Genomic DNA, 21,655 nt, shown 5'->3' with positions numbered 1-21,655 from the left:
TCGGATTTCTACTACGTAAGCAACCTTCTCACGTCAGTCCACGGCGTTATACACGAGGCCCCAGATCTGCCCCTTTTTGAAGACAGTCATCCCTACTCTCTTGCCAGTTTTTCCGGATAGAAGAAACTTTATAGAGGCTACCACTGAAGTACTTCCATCCTTGATAAGAATAGTGGATAACAGAAAGAACGATAAAACCGTAATACATAAATTACCAGATGCTTAATCTACTATGTCAAGTGCCAAGGTGGTATCTACCGTATGATATAAAGGCCCACAGGCTGAACAATTGATTTCATTATCATACTTAGCCAAGGCTGTCAGACCTTTCTTCAGATTGTCTCTGTCCTTAGCCAGGTTTTTGTTAGTTGCCACCATATATGAAAAATAAACTATATTGTGATGTTTGTTTCCTTTTAATACTGAATAAAAGCTTTTAGGGAACTTTGCTGAAAGCTGTCATTTTGAGTGAGAATTTATTATTTTCAAAAGAATCAGGTTAATAGTAGTTTGTTTTGTTAAGTTTTGTTTTAATTTAGCATGAACAAATTATTGTATTCCCTCTTACAGCTACAAAAGAGCTGAGGTGTTATCAATGACAAACCTTAAATGATTTCCCAGAGGGTCTATGAGCAAAGATAGACCATTTATGAATTTTCTGACCACTTGGGGTAGTTCAAATCGTGTTTTCTTTGCGTCACTTCAGTGTTCTGTCTGAGAAAGTACACCTTTTTTCTTTCATATACACCACCAATGTAGTATACCGTATACCCCTTCCGATCAAAAACCTGATTCTTGCAGAAGTTTCATCTTAATACTTACCGAGGTTGATTCTCTTCAACTTGTCTCTCTCTTCAGTCAGGGAGTTTTGCTGTGAAACTGTCATTTTCAATTTTGCCTCCAGATCTAAAACAGAATTCCCATTGTATATTATGTTAATCTATCAATAATAATGTATTGATCCATGTTTCCTTTTGTTATTCCAACACCATATCATTTTTTCTGGAAATTCATTCTGCTAAACTGTCCTGTTGAATGGAGAGGCTGTCATTATTTTCAACAGAACCATATCAGTTATACAGGATATGTTAGGAGTTACGTATATTTGTAAAGAAAATACATATTGTGATCACCGTTACCAACAACGGCTGTATCCTCCGTTTAAATGTGTAAGATAAGTAATTTAAAACGTAAACAAAATGAACTATCATTATCAACAGAATGTGAAGAGCTTACAATGTTGACTTAACTTCAAAAACATCTATATGTTGTTTTGCAGAGATAAGCATGCTAACTGACTAGCCGCTGCCCGTCGGTCAGCATGCATGTTTATTGATGTTCTGAGTTTGTATCTTTATGGTTTATTGCACCTATTGTAGGTTGCTTTGGATAAACGCCTCAGATAAATTAAATAATATTTGGTTACCTAATGTGATATTCAGTACCGATTAGGTATGATATTCCCCTTCAAATCAAACCCCTGATTATTGCAGTAGTTTTTGCACTACTAACTATAGTTACTGACTATGTTTCAGGTTTCCTGTATATTTAATTGCTCTTGTTATGACCTGGCTCAAAAGGCCACAACAAAAGAGACACACCATATCCACGTTTAACAAAATATGTTTACTTAAGCAAAACATTAAAATCAACCAAATTAATTAAGTGCAAAACAAGTAAAGTATGAGGTGTGGATGTCAGTGGTATCAGTAGTGTAAATGCAGGGTGAGGATTGTATAGACATGTATGTGTGTGAGAGTGTTGAAGTGCACAAAGTGAAGCAACTGATAAACTCATCACATACTCAACAAAACCAGGGTGCCTGCAGGGAGAAGCAGAGAGGAGCAGAGGCTTTAAATAACTGCAGGGCACCAGACCCAGGTGCCCTGAGTTACTGCAATCAAGGCAATCAAGGAGGCTTGATGCAGCACAGCCACGACCTCTCCAGATGAACCCACAGGGGCATCACACTCTTTTTTACTGCACTTTTAATTGTACAGTTTTACTATTATGCTGCTGTGTTTATTGTATTTTTGTAACTCTGGCACAACAATTTCCTTCGGGATTAATACCGTTTTTATCTTATCTTTCATCTCAATACTTACCAAGGTTGATTCTCTTCAACTTGTCTCGCTCTTCAGTCAGGGAGTTTTGCTGTGAAACTTCAATTTTAGTGGAGAGTTTACCAACAAAATGTGATTATATGTCCAAATAAACACATGATTGAGTGTAAAAACTAAATGTCTGAGCTGGCTTTGTTGAAAATAAAGCACACATTATAGTTCAGTGAAAAAATAAGAAAAAATAAGCAAGTACACACTTTGAAAAGGGCAATTGTTTCATTGCTTTCCCTGAGTCATATATTAAACATATGTTTTGTATTTCTGATCCTATTGTATGTATACCCCGATGTACTGGGATACGTTTCTCAAAGCAATCAGGGCAACTAGAGTTTGATACTCAAACCTGGGTGTTGAACATTTGCACCAGAAGTAAGAGGCACAAATTAAGAAGATTTTAAAAGAGCAAAACAGAGGGGAACATTGAGAGCAGCTTGTAGAAAATACAGGAGTCCAAAGCTCAAGTGTCTTTTTACACTTCAACAATTGACTTTATTATTGTACCTACCATATTCCTTCACAGCTCTCTTCAGCTCATCTCTCTCTCTTCAGTCAAGTTTTTGTCACTGGCCTCCAGATCTAAAACAGAATTCCCAATGTCTATTACGTTATTCTATCAATGATAATATGGGTCTTTGTTTCCTTTTCTTAATCCAGCACCATATCATGTTTTCAGGAAATTATTTCTGCCAAACAGTCCTGTTGAATGGACCAGATTAGTATTACGGTATACTGTATGTTTAGTTTAGTTAAGATTATTTGTGAAGTAAAACAAATATTGTGTTCCCTTTTTACAGGAACAAAACGAAGAGCCAAGGCGTTTTCAACAACATCTGTTTCATTTCCTCTTCTTAAATGTGTAACATAAGCCAGAATTTATATTTTAAATGTAAAAAAGCAAACTAACATTATCAGCAGAATGTGAATAGCCTAAAGTGTTGATGAGTCTTCAAAGACGTCTGTGGGGGAAACTTCTGTGTAGCAATGCAGTGGGAGTCACCGACTCATGAAGGAGACACGGGAAGAGCAGGAGCTTTGATGTCAAACACTGATGGTTTATTTAGGAGCTTCGGCCGGAGAATTCACATCACAAGTCCAAGAGCCAGATGTTCTGACTTCACGGTAGAGTTGCCACGTCAAAATCTGGAGCACCTCTCTCTCGTTAGCCCATTTAACTGGTTTCACAGAGAATATTCAACATATTTTGAGAAGATAGCCTAAAAGTTGGGAACACTGAGTCACTTGCGTCCGATACTTATGGCCTCGAAGATTTCACACCTTGGAGTCCACAAACACAAAGAAGGAAGTATCCCAGTGCACACAACAATAAACCATCTGTGACCTAGGGTTGCCCGGTCACAGAATGGGAACAACAACATTATGGCTGAAGCAGCCTATCTCCTTAAAGGACATAACAGACGTCAGGGTTGGTCATGCACGTCATATCTAGGAGTCTAGGACAATTATTTCCCTAACAACGTCTATGTGTTGTGTTGCAGAGATATCTACGGAAATTAGCATGCTAACTGACTAGCCCCGCCTGTTTCTTGATGTTCTGAGCTTGTATCTTTATGGTTTATTGAACCTACAATGTTGCTTTGGATAAAAGCCTCAGATAATAAAAATAAAAAAATAATATATTGTTACCTAATGTGATATTTAGAAGTAAATAAGTATTATTTACCCATTCAGATGAAACCCCTGATTATTGCAGTAGTTTCATCTCAATAAGGTTGATTCTCTTCAACTCGTGTCGTTCTTCAATCAGGGGGTTTCGCTCTGACACTTTGAAGAGGTTACCAACAACATTTGATTATGTGCCCTAATAAACATATGATTCAGTTTAAAAACTAAATGTCTGAGCTGGCTTTGTTGAAAATAAAGCACAAATTATAGTTCAGTAAAAGAAAATGTCTGCAGTGATACATTTCTGGAAATTTGCACTTTCAGTAAGAGACACAAATTGCGAAGACTTAAAAATAACAAAACGCAGGGAAATATTGAGAGCAGCTTGTAGAAAATACAGGAGTCCAAAGCTCAATGATTTATTATAGTTGAACAGTTGACTTTATCATTGTAAATACCGTAGTCCTTCACAGTTCTCTTCAGCTCATCTCTCTCTTCAGTCAGGTTTTTGCCACTGGGCTCCAGATCTAAAACAGAATTCCCATGGTATATTATGTTAATTTATCAATGATAATGTATGGGTCTATGTTTCCTTTTCTTAATCTAACACCATATAATATTTTTTCAAGGAATTATTTATATTAAACGCTCACATTGAATGAAGAAGTCATCCTTATTTTAAACAGGACCAGATAAGTAATACAGTATATGTTTAGTTCATTAAGTATATTTGTGAAGAATTTGTGTTTCCTCTGATAGCCTTAACACAAAGAGCTGAGGCGTTATCGACATCAGATGTATCATTTCCTCTTCTTAAATGTGTAAAATAAGCCAAAATGTAAATGTAAAACATTAAAAAAAAAAGAACTATCATCAATAATAAGAATAATAATGGGTTTCATTTATAAAGTACTTCATATTTGACTTCAAATCCCGAAGTGCTACAGGCAGTGAGCATGAACAGTATAAAAACATTACACAACACGTAGAATTAATAAAATGCAGTAAAATAAAAGAAAAAAAGAAAAGAAATCAACAGAATGTGAAGAGCCAACAGTGTTGACATTACTTCAAAGACGGCGATGTTTTCTGTTTCAGAGATATCTACGGAGATTAGCATGCTAACTGACAGGCAGCGACTAGTAAATTAGCATGCTCACTGATCTGCATGTTTCTTGATGTTCTGAGTTTGTGTCTGGTTTGTTGCACTTAATGTAATTTGCTTTGGATAAAAGCCTCAGATAAATTAAATGTAATCAATTTTAATGTAAGGTGATACTGTGTATACCCCTTCAGAAGAAATCCCCTTCAGATGATTCTCTTCTATTCGTCTCTCTCTTCAGTCAGGGAGGTTTGCTGTGAAACTGTCCTTTACAGCTGAGAGGTTACCAAAAAAAAAAAAAGTATTATTTCCAAGCTGATTTTCTTTAAAATCATCCCAGCATTACAATTATTGAGTACAAATAATTGAATGGACGTTTTCTCTGATTAAACGTGTTGAAAGGGATATTGATTGAGTCAAATGTGCAAATGAAGTTTGATATACATTTAAGGGTCATATTGTTCACCCTAATGAACAGTGATATGTTTCTCGAAAGAATTGAGGGCAAGTGATCCTCATAGCTTGTAAGATCATCTAAACAAGGTCGTTAACCACTTGCACTATCTGGCGACAGAAGTGAGAGTCACAAATTAAGAAGACTTTGTTACACAGAGTGAAGCAGGTAGGACCCAAACGCAGATAACACTTGATAATACCTTTATTGCAAGGGCTCTTATCTAATACATAACTTGGACAAACAAAACACTCTACGGTGAACTAGGTCACAAACAAATGAAGCACCAACACTGAACACAGGAAGAGACAAGACTAAATACAGGGAGGGGTAATCACAAGACGAGAAACAGCCGGGCAGGGGAGGAGAAACACAAGGGCCACAGGTGAACACAATCAGATAACTAGACACACCAGGGAAACTAATGACAAGAGGAAAAACACAGGGAAAAGGACCAGACAATAACCCAGAGGAAAACATGACATGGAAAACAGCAAAAACTCCCAAACCTAGACATAGAAATGCGACATGACATGAGAATTGTGACAGACTTACAGAGAGTGAGACACAGGGAAATGTTGAGAGCAGCTTGTAAGATACACAGGAGTCCCAAACTCACAGCAAGCAGTCTGTTCATTTTCATTCCTGTGTGTAAAACACCAGATTAAACTTTTCACTTAATTACATTAAAGTACATTCTGTGAGGTATACAAAAAGTCTAACCCTGTCCAGGCTATTTCTGTGGTAATGTTGGGCATTTAAACATGGGATTAATGGAGAATGACTCACTTTTGGAGCCAGCCTCAAGTGGCTGTTTAAATAACTTCATACTAATAATGACATTAGTCAACCTTTCATTTATATACCAACACATCCTCACACCCAGGTCGGCCTATGTTGACGTTATGTCAAGTCCCCTGTGTCGGCTTTTTCCAACGCAAGGGAGCGGCCCTTAGCGTACATTTTCAACTTTCCGGGATGTCCATAGGCTTCTATATAGCTCCCTAAACGTATGTTGTAGACCAGTGGTTCTCAAACTGTTTTCAATCATGTACCCCCTTTGAAAAAAAAATTCAGCCAAGTACCCCCTGATCAGCACAAAAACAATTTGTTAAGGAAAAAATGCCTATAGAAAGAGGTACAGTACAGCGCTGCACCATCAGTGTCTGATTTATTAAAACAACAACCTTGTAACTGAGAAACACGCTACATTTAAAATGTTTACAATTCATCACTAAATTCATGGCAAACCAATTGTAACATCATGCAATAACACCAAGACGACATTAGTTGCATTGAACTGATCTTTTTAATAAGTTGTACTTACAATGTAGTGAGAAACATGGGCCTGTGCTTCACTTTGTCATTCTGACAGCGAGGCAAACTGCAGTTATTACACTTCGCGTTTTGAAATATGGGTAACTCTGTTAATATAAAACCCACACTGCTCAAACTTTGTTACTTTTCCTAAAATTGGTATATTTGTATATTTATTTATTTTGGGGCGTGGGGAATGAAGAGAAAAAAATATATGAGCATTTTCTGAGCATGGGATTTTGACCCCTCATATAAACATATGCATAATACTGCGCTAAACTTTGCGGCCACACGCTTATTGTTTAGGTCTTTTGAAAAGTAGGCAGTCATATAATTAACTAGAACTAGCTAGATCTGATAGATTTGGATATAGACGCGAGTGAAGTATAACCAGTGCTTGAATTGGAATAAAAAAGGTGCCAGTACTCTAAATCAGCAACAAGTATTTGGCACAAAGTCATAGTATATCCTATAATGCTGGTGGGTTTGTCTCTTTACTGTATATTTTAGAAAGGCTCACTGTACTTAAACAAAATGACTCAGGGTGCATCTGAGATTAGAGGGGGTGCAGTGGTAAAGTGCTATTTTTATAAGTGGGGAGTGGACCTGACACCCTCTAGTCTAGGGGGGTCCGGAGGCATGCTCCCCCGGGAACATTTTTTTTTTAAATATTGAAGTTAGATGCATCAATCTGGTGCACTTTGAGAGCAAAATGAAGAGATATATGGATACCTCTCAACATCCATAATGAAACAACTGTAAACAGATTTACTTTTTCTTTATGGATATAAAAGAAAGTAAAGCTTGACTCCTACTGGCTGGTTAAATGACTCCTCATCCCTGAGGCCACTACCAGTTTTTTGTGTCATTTTGCTGGATTTATTTGTCAATAGCGTTGCTGCACAAAGTGATAGCCCTCTAGTTTACATCTACTACCCAAAAAGAAACATATGGAGATGGGTTACTATTTAAAAAAAATTGCAAATCTATTTGGGAACAGTGGGGCCGGGCCTCAAATCCTATAGGGGGGTCCGGGGGCATGCTCCCCCGGTAAGATTTGTTTTTGAATGTTGGAGTTAAATGCATCAATCTGGTGCATTTTGAGGGGGAAATAAAGAGACTACACCCATATGAAACAAAAATGTATACATTTAAATAATCATAAAATCATAAGTACATGGCCATAACAAATAACATACAATATCCAATATGAAAAAACATTGAAACTTGTTTATTTATTTGTTTTTGGTTCATTTATAGTTGTGAGTGTGTCTGGGCTCCTGAATCGGCATCTCCTGTCTCCCTCCTCTCCCCCCTGCTCCTCTTTGAGGCAACAGCAAAGACTAGTTTTGGCTCTCAACAAGTTTATCTTACCTTTTTTCACCTAGTTAACATTTTGTTTGTATTATTCATGCATATTTTACTAATCACTAGCCCCTCAAATGGAAATATGTGTTTACATATGGTGACCGAACCGTTTGAGACCCACTGAGATAACTTAAACTAAGTTAACTATCTAAAGACTCAGAGAGTAATTTACCTCACCAGAGCTGTAGTTTTCAGCCTCTCAGTCTGACAGCAAAGGACTTTCCCTCCACCTTGTTGTTGAAACAGCTCCTTATATCCGTTAGCGCAGCTAGCTAGCACCAGATGCTAACAACAATACACGTAACCGGTGCGCGCGCTTTCTCGCTCGCTCGCGCCACACATACACCAACACACACCCTCCCGAGCTTGAATGACACACAGAGACCAATCGAGGGCATTAGTATGATCTGTATGAAAGTGGCAATGTCGGCAGGCCATGTCATGTAGACAGCCAGTCACCCTCTGTGAGGCAGAGTCAGACCCACATTTGCGCTGCGTTGCGTATACAATATATACGTATATTGCCGGCGGCTGAGTACCGCCACCTTGCCGGTACTCAGTAAGAAGTGCCGGTACCACATGGGTAAAAATCAGAAGTGCCGGTACTGCGTACCGGTGAGTACCGGCCCAATTCAAGCACTGCCCGGAAGTAAGTATTTTCTCCGCTTCGCTTAACAAACCCCGTGATAGTCCTCAAGCTCTGTGATTGGATGTTTGAGTGTGTGCCGAGGGTTACGCCGAGCGTCGAACAATACTTTGAAATGGGATGGAACCACGGCAGACTGTCCAAAACTGGATTTGAACGGGTCCACCCCTTCGCCCCCTCCCCCACCCCGTCCCCAGAACTACACATGCTGGCTATTGTGTGTTTCGCAACATGTTTAACTTTTATGGCACGTCTCTACTGGGAGTTGTAGTTTTAAAAGACGTTTTCATATTTCCCATAATAAGAAGTTGCCAGTATTAAACTGTGTACATCACTGGAGGTTTAGGGGATAGGAACACTCACATTTAAAACATATACTTAATACATGGGTGAAAATTGCTTGTGCCCATAATGGGCAGCATTAATATATACCCACATGCCAGCTAAGGTCAGAAGAGCTTTATTTAACAGCTGGTCTTATGTCTGTGACCCCTCCTGTTGTTAATTGATAAGCCTGAAACATGCACTTGTCAAGGTTCAGAGGTAAATCTGGCAGTAGCCATCGATCATCTTAAGATAAGATGTACTTTATTGATCCCAAGTTGGAAACATTTGCGTTACATCAGCATGTGAAACAGTTGTAAATATGCAGTGGTGTTTATTTGTAAATCATTTAGTATAATCACACAAATTCTGTGTTTTATTTAATAATTCTGTGTTCTTTATTTATTGATTGTTCAATACCTGACAAGGCCGGAGATGAAAAACTTGGGTCGCAGGTTCCTCAACAGTGCATTACAAGACATCTATCAATATGTGTGTATACCTCCACCATTAAACTGTCATATTCTGCACATTTCTTATACTATCTATACATCTTATAAGAGTATAATACATATGTATAATATCAGTTAAAAGAAGTGCTTAAACATACAGTGGTTAACATTGCAGGAAAGCAATATATTAGTACTTTGTCAGGCTTAATATGTATACCCCCAAAGCTTTTTTCTTATTCAAAATAAGACCTTAACCCAGTGGTTCTCAAAGTGGGGGGCGCGCCCCCCTTGGGGGGCGCAGAGGCATACCAGGGGGGGCGCGAGAGACCAGGAGGAAAAATGGTAAAAATAAAAAATGTAAAAGATAAAAAAATAAAAAATCATAAATTGAAAAATTATTTATTCGAAAATAATATGATGCAGTACTATTACGTCTGGGTCTCTGTGTTTCATTAAAGCTCGGCTCTGTGTGTGTGTGGAACGAGCCATTTTGTGTGCGCGAGCGAGAGAGAGAGAGCGCACTGCTACCGGGGATCGTTGTTGTTAGCTTCTGGTGCTAGCGAGCTACGCTAACGGATATAAGGAGCTTTTTCAAGAACAAAGTGGAGTGTCCTCTCCTGTCAGATTGAGAGACTCAGTGAGCTAAAGCAGGGGTTCCCAACCTTTATTGTGCCAAGGACCGGCAGATACATTAAAAAAAAATCGCGTACCGGTTGTCAATTTTAGCTGATTTTAATATTTACTCACCAGCAGGTGGCAACAGAGGCTAATTGTTTTTAACAGCCCGAAGAAATACTAATATGCATCCAAAACATATTAATAACGTTTAAAACCAGGATACAATTAAAACAAAAAATTAGGACCGCTTTACAAATATTAATATAATATATAATATAATATAGCCTAATATGGCAATATCAGGCTGTTACATTGTATGTAACAAATAATAGAACAATATGCATCCAAAACATATTAACAACGTTTAAAACCAGGATACAATCAAAACAAATTAGGACCACTGTACACATATTGATATAACTGAAATGTCAGGGAGACCCCTGGGCTTGTTTGCCAGCCATAATAACGTCATACCGGGGCGTTCGTTCCGGTGCACTCCGACAGCATTTAGAACTACATCGAGATTAAGATTAAACTAACTTATTTTGGGAACACCCACATACCTATGGAGTTGGCCAGATGTGTGTAAATTACTGTTCATGGTAATTTGAAAACAAATGCCGTTGTTGGACACACACAAACACACCGAACATACACACACACACAGCGGAGCTGAGCAGAGCACATACACACACACACATCATGTGCCTTTGTGACCGGACATTTCCTTCATACAACGAGTAATAGGGGTAATAATCAGGCCGTTCGGTGTGTGTGTGTGAAACGTAGCAGCCTGCAGTGGAGAACACAGTGAAGGCTGTGTGTACACGCTGGTGCTGCACTTCTCAGAGGCTGCCTCCTGATGCTGCAGCCATTTCATGAAGTGAAGGAGGTTTTACAAATTAAAAAAATAGCTCTACACCCCTGGCCGCAATGTCCTTAAAATGAAGTCTGAGTTCAAAATATATCTCAAATAATGTATGCACTGCCACTTCCCCACATAAACATAACAGTCTGCGATTAAACGGTTGTCCCCTGTGTGCTCCACTTCCTATTGGCGCACCAGTAACTTTCTCTGTGCATAAATGAACAATGATAAAATATTTTTAAATATTTCTAATTCTGCAAATATTACGATAAACTCACAGCCATTTCGCGGCCCGGCAGTAACACCTCCACGGCCCGGTACCGGTCCGCGGACCGGGGGTTGGGAACCCCTGAGCTAACGGACTCTCAGTGTTTAGATCACTTAGTTCACTTTAGTCTAAGTTATCTCAGTGGGTCTCAAACGGTTTGGTCACGATTAATGTAAACAATTATTTCTGAGGCACACGTTTATATGATCATTATAGTTATACAAAAATAAGAGAATAAATGAAAAACAGGTATGAAATACTATATGGCAGTAAAACAAGAATAACGTTTAAAAGGGTGATTTGTAAAATATCCATAAAGAAAAAGTAAATCTGTTTACAGTTCTGTTTCATATGGGTGTTGAGAGATGTATCCATAGATCTCTTCATTTTGCTCTCAAAGTGCTCCAGATTGATGCATTTAACTTCAATATTTAAAAATAAATCTTCCCGGGGGAGCTTGCCCCCGGACCCCCCTATGTGAGGTCCACACACCACCTATAAAAATAGCACTTTACCCTATGCCGTGAGCTGATTATCGAGCCTTCATTGTAACTGTCTCACTGTGTATATGCGTGGGGAATGTTGCAGTAGAAAGTTCCACTGTAGCGCCCGGTACATTAATGGGAAGCCCTAAATGTTTGAGCACCCTCTATGAAACGTCAAGCTACCCCACAGCACCCCCAAAAGAAATTTCTGGCGCCGCCACTGAGCCTGACTATTTGTGTTGGGGGGGCCCGACTTTTTTTTTTCTCCAAAGGGGGGGCCTGACAGAAAAAGTTTGAGAACCACTGCCTTAACCTAAAGTATTCTTTAATGTTTAAATAAAGCCTTATTAGTTTGTCTGTCTGTGTCTCCTATTAATATCTAATAATACAAATAATACATTTCAATAACGTGCTTTAACCACCAGGTGTCCCTTTCTATCAGCTGTGCACCGTTATGGTGTAAATATACCAATATACTGATTGGATCAAATATAAAAGTCAGCCGAATTAATATATATACTGCAAGGACACTTATATTGTGAAGAGAAATTGAAAATTTTGTTTAATTGCTGATATATTTATGATCCACGTCACATATTCAGGTTCGGCGGCAGTTGTTCATGTTTGTCTAGAAGTCTTCTTATCAGGGCTCTATAAATAGCGAACTACAGCAGATATGTAATATTTAATGCAACCGAACCGTGTATTACAATGCCGTTATGTGATGACCTCCAAAGAGAAAATCAAGCAAACTCGGAATAAAGTATCATTTTATTTTTAAAAAATGTCCGTATTTCACATAAACAGGAAGTCTGGTTAACTAAAATGTCCGTGCGGAACAATACCCCAACCCATAGATCCGTGGGTGAATAATGTAATCTCCACATTACACACATCCCTTCACATTTAAATTTAAATTTACATTAAAGTATTCGTGAGGCCTTCTAAAATGTTTTAAAATACAATTAGGGTTGTCGTTGAAGAGTTTGTAAATGATTGCGTTCATCATTTCAGTATTCTGAGCCCCTACTCTCCCCATAACTGACGGCAACAAAAGTCCTACATTATTCAATTAAAATAAAGAAGTAAAAACTATAAGTGTGGCTTGATATTGAGTAAGAAAAAGGTTGATAAACGCTGTGAGAATGGATCTGCGGGTAGCATTCGCTCGCGATCTCAAGTCGTCTACAACATAAGTTTAGGGAGCTATATAGAAGCCTATGGACATCCCGGAAAGTTGAAAATGTACGCTAAGGGCTGCCCTCTTGCGTTGGAAAAAGCCGACACAGGGGACTTGACGTCAACATAGGCCGACCTGGGAGTGAGGATGTGTTGCGCAGACACGTAAATGTAGCAGAGTTTGTGACTCCACCACTCCTGCGGTGTTAAGGAGTCGTGGTGAAGTCACGCATTCTGGTGAGACCAGTTTGTGATAATGTCATTGTGAATGTGGTCAAACCATAGGGTCAAACTGTAAGAGATATTTTGAAAAATTGTCAAACTAATTACTAAGCACAGAGATAACCAGTTCTGGTGCAAATAAATAAGGGTAGAGTATAGTCATTCAGATAATAACAAATTAAAAAAACATGACATTTCTTTGCATTATGTTTCACTGATAAACAAAAATAATGATGATTTTCTTTGGAATAAAAAAAAAAGTGTGAATTGTGAATAAAAGTAAAAATTACACAAAGTAGCCTACACACTACACAGGAATCAATACGTCAAAGCTGCAGCAGAGGTTGTAACAGCAAGTGCAGGGCCATGGGAAGTAGGGGTGCTGAGGGTGCTGCAGCACCCCCTGGTGGAGGACAGGGGATATGCACTTCCACAAGATTAAATACAAATATAATACAAAAAAAATGAATTTTTAGTCTTGATGTAACAACATTCATAATTAAGTAAAGATAACACCCTTTTCACCCCGGTTACATTTTCCATTTGCCCTGTACGATGGGCGCTGTAAGTGATGAAAGTGGGGGATTTTGGCTTATCAGGCTTCCGCTCCTCACAGCCAGCGTGAGAGAGAGAGAGATAGATAGATAGAGAGAGGGGGTGTACCGGTACCGGCGGGGAATGTTGTTAGCTTCTGCTGCGCTAACGGATATAAGAAGCTGTTTCTACAATAATGTGGAGGGAGAGCTCTCCTGTCAGACTGAGAGGCACAGTGAGGTAAAGGACTCTGAGTGTTTAGATAGTTCACTTTAGTCTAAATTATCTCAGTGGGTCTCAAACGTTTTGATCACAATTTATGTAAACAAATATTTCCAAGGCACTCCTTTATAATTATTAGGATAAATAAAAACAGGTTTCAAATCATTCTAATGTATACTATAGGACAGTAAACCAAAAATGTTTGTTTAAAACTGGAGATATTTAAAAATATGCATAAATAAATAAATGTTAACTGATAAAATAAGATATAAATGAACCAAAAAAATAAAACAAGTTAGCCTACATTTAGTTGTTATTGGCTATGGTAGGTTATTGGATATGTTCACATACTTATTTGATTATTAAAATGCAAACCGATCTTTTTCATATGGGTGTTTTAGAGTTGTATCCCCTAGATCAGTCTCTAGTTTGGGGTACCCCCGGACCCCCTTGAGGATGTGACGTCCACCCACCAATTAAAACATGTTCATGCAATACTAAATACATTTGAAGCCTTTTTCTATAAGCTGTCCACCATATCAATACGTTTCTCTATTTGTAGTGTATTGGTCTTTTGTAGAGGTTTTTCATTGCCAGCTAAAATCTTTCCTAGGGCCAAATTGGTCAAAACCGGCCCTGGTGTCATCCCCACAGCACCCCCCATTTGAAACATGTTCCCACGGCTATGAGCAAGCGAGTTGTGAACATTAAGAAAGAAGAGAGAACATTTGTCTTAAAACCAGGAAGAACAAGAGTGGTTTTGCAGTTTTAGGCGACAAAGAATAGTATTTATTATCATATGTTTATGTCTGGTTAATGTTGCATAATGTTCATATTTATGTAAGTTCATGGCTGCGTTCGAGCCACTTTGCAATCTCGGTGCGGCTTCTTCTGTATCAACTTTCTGGCCTTTGCCATACTCGTCATTAACTATAATATCTGATGTGCTACACAGAGGGTTGTTGCTTATTTTCATTTTATATGTATAGTGTAGTTAAAATATATAGCTTAATACAAAACCGCAATAAAGTACACATCACATAATTAATACAACACAATGCATCAATATGCATAGATATGAATCAACATAGATTATGATTTAGATTTACACAACTTTACCGCAACTTCAGGGTTTTTTAAACCAGCTCTTAAACACCTTAGCATTGTGCCGATTAAGCTTTGCATTCACTTTAGAGGCCATTGCTTATGGATTTTGATTGTCTCTTTTTTTTTTTGATGAACAAAGTAAACAAGCTAATGTGATCATTAATTACTTCATTAACTTTAAAATTATCAGTAATGACAAAGTAGAGTTTTCCTTCCTGGAGGAAAAATGTTTTTGAGGTACCCAAAGATCTGCACATGGAGCAGCAGTCAAAGCATAAAACACTGAGTTGAGGAACAAAGGCAAATCACTCAAAAATAAGGAAGAAGAGAGTGTGTGAGAGAGAGAGAGAGAGAGAGAGTTAGAGGTGTATGCTGAGATAATCATTAAATAAAGGAAGATCACAAATAAGTGGCCTTTAAAGAAGACACTTCGACAAACACCAGCACTCTGCAGAGGCTCAACTGATGAGATGGTTTCCCTTGAAGAAGAGCTCTCCAATATATACACAAACCTTGAAGATGTTCCAGCCAAGAAAGCTGCATCCTGCCGCTCTGTTGAAGACTTCAAGGTGCCTGCTGCAGCGCCTGGTAAGACAGAAATCCCAATCCAACAAATTAATTTAATTAATTTTTTTAATTTTTAATTTTTATCATATATATATATGTATATATACATATTGCATGAGACATTAAAGACAAAATCAACATCTCAGTTTAAAGTGTAAGGTTTCTCAAACAGCCGTTTGTGCAAGTCAGCCTCCATAAACCTCCGTGTGTGTTCATGTTTCTGGGTTCTACACACAGGAATGAAAATGTACAAACTGGTTGTTGTGATTTTGGGACTCCTGTGTATCCTACAAGCTGCTCTCATCATTTACCTAAGTAAGTCTTCTTAATTTGTTACTCTCACTTCTGTAGCCAGTGCAAGTGATAACCGTCCCTGTTTCAATTATTATTTTTGCAAGATATGACGATCACTTGTTCTGAATACTTTCGAAAAAACACATCACTGTGTATTATGGTGTGCAATATGACCTAACATTTTAAATATAAAAAGTGATTTACACAACTCAGGGACATTTGATTAATATTCATTTCAACAGTATGTGCTCAGATTGAATGTATTTGTAATTCATTGTATTGAGCAATAATTGTTCTGAAATAGTTATAATCAAAACCAACTCGGTTAATTTGTTTTAAAGTGAATACTTTCTTCAGTTGATCCAATTATCATAGTTGGTAACCTCTCCACTGAAAATGACAGTTTCACAGCAAAACTCCGTGACTGAAGAGAGAGACGAGATGAAGAGAATCAACCTTGGTAAATATTGAGATGAGACTTCTGCAATAATCAGGGGTTTGATCTGAAGGGGTATATCGTACTTAATCAGTACTAAATATCACATTAGGTAACAATATATTATTATTTTTAATCCGAGGCTTTTATCCAAAGCAACATACAATAAGTGCAATAAACCATAAAGATACAAACTCTAACTGACGGGTAACCAGCTAGTCAGTTAACATGCTAATCACGTAATTTCTAGAGAAATCTCTGCAACACGTAAACCTCTTTGAAGACACGTCAACACTTTGCTCTTCACATTCTGCTGATAATGATAGTTCATAAGTTTATGTTTCAATTATAAATTCTGGCTTATCTTACACATTTAAGAAGAGGAAATGAAACAGATGTTGTTGAAAACGCCTTGGCTCTTTGTTTTGTGGCTGTAAGAGGGAACACAATATGTTTTTCTTCACAAATATAATTAACTGAACTAAACAAACAATATACCGTAATACTTATCTGGTCCATTCAACAGGATTGTTTGGCATGAATTTCCTGAAAACATGATATGGTGTTAGATTAAGAAAAGTAAACAAAGACCCTTCCATTATCATTGATAGATTAACATCATATATTGGGAATTCTATTTCAGATCTGGAGGCCAGTGGCAAAAACCTGACTGAGGAGAGAGATGACCTGAAGAGAACTCTGGAAAACTTTGGTAGTTACAATGATAAAGTCAATTGTTGAAGTGAAATAGACACTTGAGCTTTGGACTCCTGTATTTTCTACAAGCTGCTCTCTATATTTCTCTCGGTTTTGCTCTTTTAAAATCTTCTTAATTTGTGCCTCTCACTTCTGGTGCAAATGGTCAACACCCAGGTTTGAGTATCAAACTCTAGTTGCCCTGATTGCTTTTGAGAAACGTATCACTGTACATCAGGAAAGTGTGCAATTGTCAGATAAGCAGCAATGAAACTTGAGAATAGCAAATCATTTATCAAGTTCGTTCAAAACATTACTATGAGTCTCACAGCCTCAGTCATATAGGATCAGAAATACAAAATAAAATGTTTAATATATGACTCAGGGAAAGGAATGAAACAACTGCCCTTTTCAAAGCGTTACTTGCTTCTTTTTTTCTTTTTTTTACTGAAGTATAAGTTTTGCTTAATTTTCAACAAAGCCAGCTCAGACATTTAGTTTTTACATTCAATCATATGTTTATTTGGACACATAATCACATTTTGTTGTTAACCTCTTCAATACAATTGAAGTTTCAGAGCAAAACTCCCTGACTGAAGAGCGAGACAAGTTGAAGAGAATCAACCTTGGTAAGTATTGAGATGAAAGATAAGATAAGATAAGATAAGACTTTATTAACTTCGAAGGAAATTGTTGTGCCAGAGTTACAAACATACAATAAACACAGCAGCATATTAGTAAAACTGTACACTTAAAAGTGCAATAAAAATAGCAATTAAATATCTACAGGAAACATGACACATAGACGGTCACATAATTAATGTGATTATTACCAGTGTTTAGTAGTGCAACAACTACAATAATCAGGGGTTTGATCTGAAGGGGTATATCGTACCTAATCAGTACTGAATATCACATTAGGTAACACAATGTTATTTAATTTATCTGAGGCTTTTATCCAAAGCAACATACAATAGGTGCAATAAACCATAAAGATACAAACATCAAGAAACATGCATGCTGAACAACGGGCAGCGGCTAGTCAGTTAGCTCTGCAAAATAACATATAGATGTTTTTGAAGTAACCTCAACATCGTAAGCTCTTCACATTCTGTTGATAATGATTGTTCATTTTTTTAACGTTTTAAATTAAAATTACTTATCTTACACATTCAAACAGAGGACACAGCTGTTGTTGATAACGGTGATCACAATATTTATTTTCTTCACAAATATACGTAACTGAACTAAACATATACTCTATTACTGATATGGTTCTGTTGAAAATAATGAGAACAGGACAGTTTAGCAGAATGAATTTCCGGTAAACATGATATGGTGTTGGAATAACAAAAGGAAACATGGATCAATACATTATCATTGATAGATTAACATAATGGACATTGGGAATTCTGTTTTAGATCTGAAGGCAAAATTGAAAATGACAGTTTCACAGCAAAACTCCCTGACTAAGGAGAGACAAGTTGAAGAGAATCAACCTCGGTAAGTATTAAGATGAAACTACTGCAATTATCAGATTTTTGATCGGAAGGGGTATATGGTATATTACATTGGTGGTGAATATGAAAGAAATAAAGGTGTACTTTCTCAGGCAGAACACTGAAGTGAGAAAAAGAAAAAACGATTTGAACTACCCCAAGTGGTCAGAAAATTCATAAATGGTCTATCTTTGCTCATAGACCCTCTGGGAAATCATTTAAGGTTTGTCATTGATAACACCTCAGCTCTTTTGTAGCTGTAAGAGGGAATACAATAATCTTTTCATGGTAAATGTAAACGACAAAACAAACTACCACTAACCTGATTCTTTTGAAAATAATAACTTCTCACTCAAAATTACAGCTTTCAGCAAAGTTCCCTAAAAGCTTTTTGTTCAGTATTACAGTAAAAGGAAACAAACATCACAATAGAATTTATTTTTCAGAAATGGTGGCAACTAACATAAACCTGGCTAAGGAAAGAGACGTTCTGAAGAAAAATCTGACACCCTTGGGTAAGTATGATAATGAAATCAATTGTTCTGCCTGTGGGCAAACATTCAGATTTGTCATACGGTAGATACCACCTTGGCACTTGATATAGTAGATTAATCATCTGGTAATTTATGTATTAAGGTTTTATCCTTCTTTCTGTTTTCCACTATTCTTATCAAGGATGGATGTACTTCAGTGGTAGTCTCTATACCATTTCTGCTATCCAGAAAAACTGGCAAGAGAGTAGGGATGACTGTCTTCAAAAAGGGGCAGATCTGGTGATTGTCAACAGCAGAGAAGAAGAGGTAAGTGTGTGTGTGTGTGTGTGTGTGTGTGTGTGTGTGTGTGTGTGTGTGTGTGTGTGTGTGTGTGTGTGTGTGTGTGTGTGTGTGTGTGTGTGTGTGTGTGTGTGTGTGTGTGTGTGTGTGTGTGTGTGTGTGTGTGTGTGTGTGTGTGTGTGTGCGTGTGTGTCACAGAAGTGGTTGACAGCATGTCACGGTTTATACATTATTGTGGCGTTTTTCTCTCCACAACAAGGACTACATAGCAAGTTTTCTTAAGAAGGTTTGGATTGGACTCACTGACCGAGAGACAGAGGGCAGATGGAAGTGGGTCGATGGGACTCTGCTGACCACAAGGTTCACTCATTATTTCACTTTTATATTGTCAAGGTGAGCTGTGACAGACACTCGCTCTGCAGCTTCATGTCATAATTATGTTATTTTCACATTAGTGAGAAATTATTTGTATATTAGTAACCTACCAACCTCTCTGAACACAACTACATTTTGTGATGTCCTTTAAAAGCTTATTTCATGTCAGATAACAAACCAGACATAGGATAGATATTTATTATTCTATCTCTATCAATAATAAAGCATTTTGATTTGAGTTGATGTCAGGTTGAAATGTATTATTATTTTTCCTTTGGGGGTTTCAGCTACTGGTACACCGGTGAGCCAAATGGAACTTCGAAGCGGGACGAAGACTGCGCTCAAATATATTACGATGTTGCAAGAATAAGCTGGACAGATAGCCATTGCAGTGATAATACAAATGCATGGATATGTGAGAAGAGATTGGCATAACTCCATATCTAGTCCCACAAAACGATGATGAAAAAACAGGAACAAGTTGAATTTCTCATTTTCAGCCTAAATTCAAATGTGTAGGTCCAGGTGGGGTCTCAGGTGGAGGTCTCACGTAGATATCTGGAGTCACGTCATGTCTCATATTTAGGATTATTAAAAAAATGTAATTGCAATTTCTAAATGTGTCTTTTCTCTGCTTTTGAGGTTATAATATTGGCCGCCTGCTTTTAGATTGTCTTATTTCAATCATGCCGACTTGAAATCACGTCATAGTGTTGTGTCGTAGAGATGTAATGATTTAATTTTATTTTCAAAAACAAAGTCAGAGTTTTCCGATGAATCCCTCACTATAAAATAGACTGAGTTGCATTTGACAAACAGGTCACTTTTTTTTTGTAAGTGATATGAGAAATTAATGTTGCAACATTTATTTTCACCAATAGGACTTGGCTCTTCTCCAAGTCCTGTTGATGAAGAGCAGTTCTCAAAGTATAGAGGGAAGTGCAATTTTGTATGGATGGATGCTTTCCTATTTCTTTTTTCCTTTTAAAAATAATTCAGAGTTTGTGAATATGGTCAAACTGTAAGTGATATTTTTCAAAATTGTCAAACTAATAAGTACAGAGATAACCAGTTCAGATGCAGATAAATAAGGGTAGAGTATAGTCATTTAGATAATAACAAATTGAAAAACATGAAATGTCTTTGCATTATGTGTCACTGATAAACAACAATAATTATGATTTTCTTTGGAATTTAAAAGAAATGCGTGAATTGTGAATAAAAGTCAAAAGTACACAAGAATCAATACGTAAAAGCTGCAGCAGAGGTTGTAACAGCAAGCGAGTTGTGAACATTAAGAGACCATTTGACTTCGAAGTTCAAACCATGAAGAACAAGAGAGGTTTTGCAGTTTTAGGCAGCGAAGAATAGTATTTATTATCATATGTTTATGTTTGGTTAATGTTGCATAATGTTCATATTTATGTAAGTGCATGGCTGCGTTCGAGTCACTTTGCATTCTCGGCGCGGCTGCTTCTGCTACAACTTTCTAGCCTTTGCCATACCCGTCATTAACTATAATATAACTATGCCTTAGTGTGAACTAAGGTTTCCCCTTGAATAGAGATGTTCTGATCTTAACAGTACTTACCTGGTTAAATGTATGTTTACAAAAATAAATACAGTTTTTCTCAATCGCTAAACCCACTATTTAGAATCAAAATTCCTTTCATCAAACCAACAGCACAGCCATCGAAACAGAAAACCATTTCTCTACAACAGTATACCATTTCTCATTGATATCACACAAAATGCAGATGCTAAGCAGTGTTTTGCAAAACAGATCACACAATTCTCTAACTGAAGTTACAATTCTCTACACAAAGATCAAAAATCTGTTGTGTAACTCATGTCTACAAAACAACAAATAATCTTCTCACAGTGGATAACACTTCCTCATAAACTTAGACCATAGCTACACTAATTGACACTTGATGTGCAAAATATGAACACTTGTTATCAGTCAATCACCCCATTGAAAAAGGTAACTCCATGGAATGTACTGTATACCTTACAGTAATGATGTTACATTGAAAACATTTACATGATAGAATTTGCATGACTGTACTTACAGTTTTTCTCAATCGCTAAACCCACTTTTTA

General features: G+C 37.3%; 1 protein-coding gene and 1 long non-coding RNA gene across 4 annotated transcripts in view; one reads left to right on the top strand and one right to left on the bottom strand.

Moving 5' to 3' along the window:
* The window catches only part of LOC307042039 (CD209 antigen-like protein A), a 115,862-nt gene extending 94,694 nt beyond the window's left edge, over positions 1–21,168 (top strand). Inside the window, exons 1-10 of one of the 2 annotated variants that reach the window (XM_079685725.1) lie at positions 15,379–15,500; positions 15,717–15,794; positions 16,177–16,233; positions 16,853–16,921; positions 17,478–17,534; positions 18,327–18,408; positions 18,851–18,919; positions 19,080–19,204; positions 19,437–19,537; positions 19,840–21,168. In XM_079685725.1, coding sequence (XP_079541851.1) covers positions 18,853–18,919; positions 19,080–19,204; positions 19,437–19,537; positions 19,840–19,987 — 441 coding nt within the window. In that variant the 5' untranslated portion in view covers positions 15,379–15,500; positions 15,717–15,794; positions 16,177–16,233; ... (2 more) ...; positions 18,327–18,408; positions 18,851–18,852 and the 3' untranslated portion in view covers positions 19,988–21,168. Of the gene's footprint in view, positions 1–15,378; positions 15,501–15,716; positions 15,795–16,176; positions 16,234–16,852; positions 16,922–17,477; positions 17,535–18,326; positions 18,409–18,850; positions 18,920–19,079; positions 19,205–19,436; positions 19,538–19,839 lie in introns of those variants that run through there. The other variant, XM_079685724.1, reaches the window with a different exon arrangement.
* On the bottom strand, positions 3,161–8,394 carry LOC307042049. 2 transcript variants are annotated; one of them, XR_013808977.1, is made up of 3 exons: positions 8,160–8,394; positions 5,858–5,947; positions 3,161–5,123 (listed from the first exon to the last, which is right to left on the bottom strand). It is a non-coding gene; the product is annotated as an uncharacterized lncRNA (long non-coding RNA). The 2 variants fall into 2 exon arrangements; XR_013808978.1 differs by having other exon boundaries at positions 8,165–8,394.
* Positions 21,169–21,655: the final 487 nt, after the last annotated feature.

This window comes from Notothenia rossii, assembly GCF_949606895.1.
Source record: "Notothenia rossii genome assembly, chromosome: 1".
Classification (NCBI taxonomy): Eukaryota; Metazoa; Chordata; class Actinopteri; order Perciformes; family Nototheniidae; genus Notothenia; species Notothenia rossii.
The sequence above is the reverse complement of the archived record's forward strand: the minus strand, read 5'-3'. Positions and strand labels throughout refer to the sequence as shown.